Source organism: Colossoma macropomum, unplaced genomic scaffold (genome assembly GCF_904425465.1).
Source record: "Colossoma macropomum unplaced genomic scaffold, Colossoma_macropomum, whole genome shotgun sequence".
Taxonomy (NCBI): Eukaryota; Metazoa; Chordata; class Actinopteri; order Characiformes; family Serrasalmidae; genus Colossoma; species Colossoma macropomum.
In genome coordinates this window covers 31,041,234-31,050,428 of record NW_023494786.1, presented here as the reverse complement: position 1 = coordinate 31,050,428, position 9,195 = coordinate 31,041,234, and the positions used below count along the sequence as shown (strand labels likewise).

General features: G+C 36.6%; 1 protein-coding gene across 1 annotated transcript in view; it reads left to right on the top strand.

Moving 5' to 3' along the window:
• The first annotated feature begins 7,458 nt into the window (after positions 1-7,458).
• Positions 7,459-9,195, top strand: part of LOC118804711 (zinc finger protein 771-like) — a 56,315-nt gene continuing 54,578 nt past the window's right edge. Inside the window, exon 1 of the mRNA XM_036565320.1 lies at positions 7,459-7,844. Within this exon, the coding sequence (XP_036421213.1) occupies positions 7,551-7,844 (294 nt within the window). The 5' untranslated portion in view covers positions 7,459-7,550. The remainder of the gene's footprint in view (positions 7,845-9,195) is intronic.

Sequence of the window (9,195 nt, the reverse complement as noted above, 5' to 3'; positions counted from 1 at the left end):
ATGTACCACCTAAGTCTTCTAGTTATCGTATCATAAATACACAGATTGGAACACAGCCTGAGTTCTAGGTGAACTTGTGTGAGGAGTTTTTCTATTGTTGAAGTGTTATTAAGCCATAAAAATGAGTGACAGTTTTTCATAAATATGAATTAGAATCTCCTATATATAACTTGTTATCTCATAATAATGAGATAATATCTCATAATTGACCCAGTGTCTCATAATTACCACAGGTATCTAATAACAATAACGAGAAAATGTCTCATAATTATGATTTATAATCTCAGAATTATGACTTGCTTTCTCGTAATAATGAGATCTTGTCTCATGATTATGACTTATAATCTCATAATTATGACTTGTTCTCTTATAATAATGAGATCTCAGTATATGGAGAAAGTATCTCATAATTTTGACTTGGTATCTCATAATTATAATTTCAACTTACAACTTAGTATCTCATAATTACAACAAGTATTTAATTATGATGAGATAATATCTCATAATTATGACAATCTCACAATTATGACTTGCTGTCTTATAAGAATGAGATCTCATAGCATAGAGAAAGTGTCTCATAATTTTGACTTGTTATCTCATAATTATGACTTACTATATCATAATTATGACTTGCTATCTCATAATTACAACTTGGTATCTCATATTTACAACTTAGTACATCATAATTATGACTTGCTATCTCGTAATTACAACTTGGTATCTCATATTTACAACTTAGTATATCATAATTATTACTCGCTATCTCATAATTATGGCTTAGTATCTCATAATAACGGCCTAACATCTCATAATTTTGAGATAGGAAGTCATTATTATGCCGTCTTATGTCATAATTATGAGAAACCTTCTCTATATTATGACTTACTAAATATGTTGATATGGAACAAATGAATTCACATCACGGGATTGAGGAATGGAAAGAGGAGGCAGTTTTATAAGAAAGATTATTTTTGTCCTTTTTTATTTATTTTTGACTGAAGGGATTGTTTCCCCCTGACCCCCATCAAATCGAGCCCCCCAGCTCTCTGATGAAGGTGCTGAATGTTGAATCAGTTTTGAACGGCCTACAATTAACTTACTGTAAAACATTTACTCCCACAGGCTGGAATATTTTTAAGTTCATTAATGCCTCACAGGCCCAGAGTGATGGAGTGGTTGTGTAACACTAAACCTCTAGACTCTTAAGCACATTATCCTATACTAAGCCCCCCCAGCCCACATGAACAATGCACAGGCAACGCTCTCTCTAATGGCCCATTCATGCAGGACAGATGAGACCTGGCAGTGTCTACATAAATATTTCAACCACGTAATTTATGAGTTTATTACCAGCCAAAGCCGTGACTCACAGTGATGACTGTGATGCTATCTGGATACTTTCATATTTTTGTGGTCACTCTCATTCATGCCGTCCGGTAATTCATACCAAAATAAAAGGTTTCAAAACAACAACATGGCAACGCTGGCACACAGTTCCTGAATAACACTGAAGGAAGTGGTTTAGGAAGGAAGGGAGTGGGAGGTGCTGCCTCTCTCAACTTCACACTGTAGATAGAGTTCAGTGAGCTAATGGTGGCAGAAAGACTGGCATTTATATGCCAGTTTGTAAACAGTAAGCGGCCCAATAAGACACAGTATAGATACCCAGATCATTTAAAAGGGGAATGCCACCAATTTTTCCAAATTTCTGCATAATTCTGTGGTTAAGATGTAAACAGAGTCATTCAGAGTGGTTTGGTGTGGAATGGTTGATTGTAGACACTCGGATTTCTTTACAGTGGTGGTGATAGGAACCAGGGGTCACCATGACTACAACACAAATATAGACATTTTATTTACTGTCCAGAGCCACCAGTGAACCTACACGAGTCTTCTGAGTTTGATAAATACACTGACATACATTTATTTTTCTATGGTGCATTTCTATGTGTAATAATTCTAATGTGTTGCTATGGTATCCCAGGTGGTTGCTAAGGTGTTGCTAGGACATTGCTATGGTAACCCCAGATGGTTGCTAAGGTGTTGCTAGGACATTGCTATGGTATCCCAGGTGGTTGCTAAGGTGTTGCTAGGACATTTCTTTAAGGATAAACGCAGCGTAGTCATACAGTCCTGTCCAAAAGTCAAAGACAACTCTTCATTTATTTAGTTTCCAGTCAAAACAGCCATTAAGTTCATTTTTAATTCATTTTTCAGAAACAGGAAAAAGCAGGAAACCTATATTTAAAGGCAAATTCCACTGATTTTTCCATAATTCAGTGTTTGAGATGTAAACAGAGTCATTCAGAGTGGTTTGGTGTGAAACGGTTAATTGTAGAGACTCAGATGTAGTGATAGGAACCAGGGGTTAACCAGATTTGGTTAATATGACAATATATTCTCAAATACATTTTAGTGTTTGGAATGTATCAGCATGAACTGCAATGTATTTGACATGTATTTCAAATACATACATATATATACATATATATATATACATATATATATATATATATATAATATATATATACATATATATATATATATACATACATATATATATATATATATGTTTTTTCCATTTGAGTGCATTGGAGCTAAAAGCAGATTTTTCCAGTTCAGTAAAACTCTACACTCTTAAAAATGGTTCTTTAAGGGTTCTTTAGTAAAGAAAATGGATCTATATAGAACCATAAACACTCAAAGAACCCTTTGCATGATTAAAGGTTCTCTGCATCATGAAAGTGTTCTTCAGATTGATGGAAAATGCATGAATATGCTTTTATTGTAACAAGCTTGACATCATAACAATAGAAGAACCCTTTTGGGTGCGATGTAGAACCATTTTCTTTACTAAAGAACCCTTGAGGAATCATCTTTTTTAAGTGTGTAGGAACCTGACAGGTGATCTAGGGCGAGTCTGATAAATGCCACTGTTTACAGAGAGATGTGATACAAGGTGGCGTATTATGTCAACAGTACTACATCACTGTTAGCAGTGCTTTCATCTGTGTAGTCTGTGTAGTACAGTAGTGTGTGTGGTTTGGGACGCAGCCCCTTTTAGAAGCAGACTGCGGTTTGTTGACTGTGACAACCATATCAAGATCTACAAAGACTTCAGAACAGTGCTGAAGTTGAACATTTACCACAGTTTTGTTTTGCCGCTTTAAAAGATTACACTGAAAGTATGTCAGTGAGGCTGTAAATCTGAAATGATTGACAGACTTCCAGGAATAGGAACAGTAGGAGAGAAAACAGCATACAAGTGAGCACCGCTTAGAAATGTATAAATATGGACCTTTAAAATATGACACTATTACATTGTCCCCATAATTAATTCAGGTTATTGTTCTGAGGATTTGATAAGGCCATGCTGTAAAATCCCAGCTGTAAAGAGAACTTATACTGAGTTTACTGAAGCCTTGTTCTCTGCTCTAAACGTTAACTAAATGATGTTTATGTGAAATTGTGAGAGCTCCTTACAAATAAAAAGCTATGTGGACACGGGCAGCAGGATTCACTTCCATTTCTAATCAAATTGCTCAATCTCAGAATACCCCAAGGCCTCTTGGCATTCATAAAATGTGCTCTTGCTTAATTGGGTTGTGAATAAAAGCAGCTCATGACCTTGGCAGCAATGTAAGTCACAAAGCAAACTACAACCCCATTTCCAAAAAAGTTGGGACACTGTGCAGAATGTAAATAAAAATAGAGTGCAATGATGTGAAAATCATGTAAACCATATTTTTAAAGGAAACTACTACAAAGACAACAGATCAAATGTTGAAACTGAGAAATTTTATTGTTTTTTGAAAAATATATGCCCATTTTGAATTTGATGCCAAAAACACGTGCAGTCTTTCACAGAGAGGTGAACCCCTCTTCATCTTTACTTCTGAAAGACTCTCTGAGATGCTTTTTTATACCCAATCATGTTACTGACCTGTTGCCAATCAACCACCAGGTGTTTTTTTAGCATTACACAACTTTACCAGCCTTTTGTTGCCCCGTCCCAACTTTTTTGGAATGTGTTGTTTCAACACGTTTCAACATTTGATATGCTGTCTTTGTACTATTTTTAACGAAATATAGGGTTTAAATGATTTGCACATCATTGCATTTACATTATTCACAGCGTCCCCACTTTGGAAATGGGGTTGTACATTTGTATGGAAGATTTCTTTCTTAAAAATGAAAGAAGTGACGTTACTGAGGTGGTACAGGAAAAATATGCTAAAAATGCACTGCTGGGAGTCAATCAGAAGTCAGAGCTGTTGGGTCTTGACGTCACAGTCTCAGGCTCAGTGCTGCTTTAACCAGCGCTTACTGACTCAGAAGTGCCAGCAACCAAGTTACACAAGTGACCATTCTTAGCATAACAGGAAGAGGAGACAACAATCAGCATTTTTTCAAAAGACATAGTCATTTTCTAGTTGGCGTCATGCCCAAATAAGGAATCCAGGTCTAGGCTGCTTTTCTCTACCGGAAAAATGACAACATTTTTGATCCCTGTGGTAAAGAAAGATGTTCCGAAACTGATATGTTTTGCTCTGTGAACATTTTTTTCCCCCAAATATCACTGGATTCTCCGAATTATGAGGATGTTTAGTAGTCAAAATATGAATGACACTGCATGACAGTAGGTCTACTATGAAATGTCAACACTGTATATGGATGATTCTGCTGAACTGGTCTAAAGTCAGAGTTGAAAACACATTTCAGACTTTTAACTGATCTTGGACTTTCTGAAATCTTTTTGCTTTGAGTGACCCTAAACATTAATTATGTTTGTATTAAAACAAATGATGAAACATTCCATTTTGTCACTACCAAAACAATCATAACACTAAAACTTTACCCAATGTTTCAGTAGTGACTGTTTCGGTCGTGACAATTTTAGCCCATTTTGAGCAGAACTCAAAAACGCAGCCAGTACATGACCAGCAAACACAGCTTTGAACAGCTGTACAAAGATAAAATCATGTTTTCATTAAAACACAAAAAAGTGACTTAACTGCAGAAACTATGTGTTTCAGTAGTGGCAGTTCTTAATGTTCCACACTGATTTTCAGACTTTGGGACACATTTACTTGATCTAACTGCTCACCATGTGGCCATGAGGGACAGGGATGCAGCCTCTCTTCCTGCTCTAAAATGCGGGGTGTTTTTTTTTTTATTTTTTTTATTAAAACTCATGATAAATCTAAATCTTGCAACTTCAAAAGAAACCAAAAAGTTCTTTAAAAATTAAAAAATGTAACAAAAAAGTAAGTTTTATTTTCACAACTGGGGTTTGAGTTTGGGACAGACACCTCCTAATAGAAAGTACCTTATAAATGGTATAAATGATGATTTCTTAGCCTAAAACTGCCAAAGTAACTTAACTAAGGATGTGAATTTTGGCAAATTCTTTTGACTGATCAACTGTCATTAGTTAGTGGTTAATCCGATAACATGGTCACGTAGTTGCGGCATAAATGGAGACTCTTTCCTCCTTATGCAGACAACAGAGACCTCTGTATGTACCTCTGTATGACCTCTGTAATTATTAAAAATAGATACTATTACAAATATTTCAGTATATTGACATATATACGTGCACATATTGCCATGTAAATAGACAAAAGGGCACCGTTAAATATGTTTAGCACATACATTTAAAACTATTACATATATTAAACATTTATGATATGATAGTATCTTTAATATGAGTAAATATATGTAATATATTTTTTCTATATGGGCCCATTCACCCCCCCTCTCCCCCATTACAGCAAACCTGTGGCCATGTTTGTGATTGTTGGGGTCTTATGACTATTTGTAGTCTGAACATGTAATTTCTGATGAACTGATTTTAAGACAAAAAACGTTTTGTTTGGGGTTTGTTCTGCCAGCTGGAGGTTTGACCGTACAGTCTGCTGCTGTTGCCCCGAGAAACAGGAGGAGTGAAGTGGATGATGTAAGACTCATACAGACAGTTACTGCATCACAAATACGGAGCCCCTGAGGAGATGTGGTGATTATTTTTAATAAAGTGTGGCCATGAATTATTATATTGAGGCCACGTATTAGCAGATTAAGGCTACAACTTAAGTCAAGACAATAATTCGTGGACAAGAGAAACTGAACTCATGGCTTCTGTATAATAATTATATATTAATTTGTGGCCTCAATATATTAACTTGTGTTCTCAGTATATTAATTTGTGTCCTCTATTTATTAATTTGTGACCTCAATGGATTAACTTGTGGCCTTAATATATTAATTTGTGGCCTCAATATATTAACTTGTGGTCTCCATATACTGATCTCTGGCCTTAATATTTTAATTTGTGGCCTCAATGCATTAAATTGTGGCCTCAATATACTAACTTGTAGCTTCAATATATTAATTTCTGGCCTCAATATACTAATATGTGGCCTTAATGTTAATTTGTGGCCTCAATATTTTAACTTGTGGCCTCAGTATACTAATATGTGGACTTGATATTATTTGTGGCCTTGGTATTTTAACTTGTGGCCTCAATATATTAATTTGTGGTCTCCATGTACTAATCGCTGGCTTTAATATTTTAATTTGTGGCCTCAATATACTAACCTGTAGCTTCAATATATTAATTTCTGGCCTCAATATACTAATATGTGGCCTTAATATTAATTTGTGGCCTCGGTATTTTAACTTGTGGCCTAAATATATTAATTTGTGGTCTCCATGTACTAACCGCTGGCCTTAATATTTTAACTTGTGGGCTCAATGCATTAATTTGTGGCCTCAATATATTAACTTGTAGCCTCAACATATTAATTTGTGGCCTCAATATACTAATATGTGGCCTTAATATTATTTGTGACCTCAGTATTTTAACTTGTGGCCTCAGTATACTAATATGTGGACTTGATATTATTTGTGACCTCAGTATTTTAACTTGTGGCCTCAGTATACTAATATGTGGACTTAATATGATTTGTGGCCTCAGTATTTTAACTTGTGGCCTCAGTATACTAATATGTGGCCTTGATATTATTTGTGGCCTCAGTATTTTAACTTGTGGCCTCAATATATTAATTTGTGGTCTTCATGTACTAATCGCTGGCCTCGATATGTTAATTTAATTTAATGTTAAAATGGCTTTAATATAGTAATTCATGGCCTTAATATATTACTTTGTGGACTTAATAATAATGTGTGGCCTCAATATACTAATATTTGGCCTTAATATTATTTTGTGGCCTCAATATCTTAATTTGTGGCCTCAATATATTAAATAGTGGCCTCAAAATATTAATATGTGGCAGTGCCTTATTAAAAATAATCACCATGTCATCTTAGGGGCTCCGTATAAAAACAATCATAATGAAATAAGCCAGAAAAAAACGAGCTGTTAAAAAAACCCACAGAAAAAAAAAACAGACGTAATAAAAGACACCCTGAAAATGAACGGGAGAGAATGAAGAGCGTCTCAGCAGCTCCACTTCCGGTAGCACGGTTGTTGGGGTCTGCGAGAAAAACGGGAGATTCGCTCACAGTAAGTTAACGATAAGCCCCCGAAAATGAGGTGCTGCGTTCCGTTCTGCACGAACAGGACGAGGAAATCTACCGGCAGCCCGGTGCCGTATCACCGCTTTCCTGCCAGCGCGGACTCCTGCAGACTGTGGCTTCTGGTGATGAACCACAGACTAGCAGCAGCGGAGCCGTTCAGCAAACTTATCGTGAGGAATCTCCGCGTGTGCGGGGATCATTTCTCGCCTGACGACTACAGGGAGGGTCTCCAGCGGGATATCCTCAAACCCACAGCCGTTCCGAGTCGCCGTTTGCCGATGACCGCTATAAAAACTGACCCCGAGGTGGGCGCTGTTTACTTTTTCTCCCTCTTTGTTGTTGTTGTGCTCGCTCTCTCTCCTGCTACCGCTGGCAGTCGATTCCCGAAAAGAATCGACTCCTCGATTACACGCGGTTGTGAGCTGAGTGTCGACTCGTTCGAAGCTTTAAACTCGGTTCTACATAGATTTGTGAACGCTACAGTCTTGGAATGATGGTTCTTCGAGGGTTCTTTAGTGAAGAAAATGGCTCTATATAAAACCATGAACACTCAAAGAACCCTTTGCACCGTGGAAGGGTTCTTTATAGCACCAAAAAGGGTTCTTCTACTGCTACACTTCTAAAACTGATGGCTCTTCAATGGTGTTTAGTAAAAAATGGCTCTATATAAAACCATGAACACTCAAAGAACCCTTAGCATGATTAAATGGTTCTTTGCATGGTGAAATGCTTCTTTAGATTGATGGAGAATGTGTTCTATGTAGTTCTACATACAACAATTTTGAAAAGTGTTCTTTATAGAACCAAAAAGGGTTGTTCTACTGCTACACTTTTAAAAATGATGGTCCTTCATAAGGTTCTTTAGTAAGGACAATGGTTCTATATAGGACCATGAACACTCAAAGAACCCTTTGCATGATTAAAGGGTTCTTTGCCTTGTTAAATCATTCTTCTGATTGATGGATATAGATGGTTCCATATAGAACCTTTTTGAAAAGGGCTCTATATAGCAACAAAAAGGGTTCTTCGATTGTTATGATGACCCTTTAATCAGGCAAAGTGTTCTTTTGAGTGTTCATAGTTCTATATAGAACAATATTCTTTATTAATAAACCCTTGAAGAACCATCTTTTGTAAGTGCTAAACGGGGTCCAGAGAGTCACTAGTGGGTCCAGCATCCAACACTTTGTGTATTAGGGTTGAACATTTTGGGGAAAATATCTAATTGAGATTTTTCTGATTAATATTGTGACTATTTTCTATAAATTGAGGTTCAAGTCTGTTTGTTTTGTGCCAAGAAAGCTCTGTGTAATTAGGTTGAATGTCCACACTTAAAACTTAAGACAATATATAGACATACACCAATCAGGCATAACATTCTGACCACCTCCTTGTTTCTATGCTCATTGTCCATTTTATCAGCTCCACTTACTATATAGGTGCACTTTGTAGTTCTACAGTTACAGACTGTAGTCCATCTGTTTCTCTGCATACTTTGTTAGCCCCCTTTTACCCTGTTCTTCAGTGGTCAGGACCCCCATGGACCCTCACAGAGCAGGTACTATTTGGGTGGTGGATCATTCTCAGCACTGCAGTAACACTGACGTGGTGGTGGTGTGTTAGTGTGTGTTGCGCTGGTCTGAGTGGATCAGACAC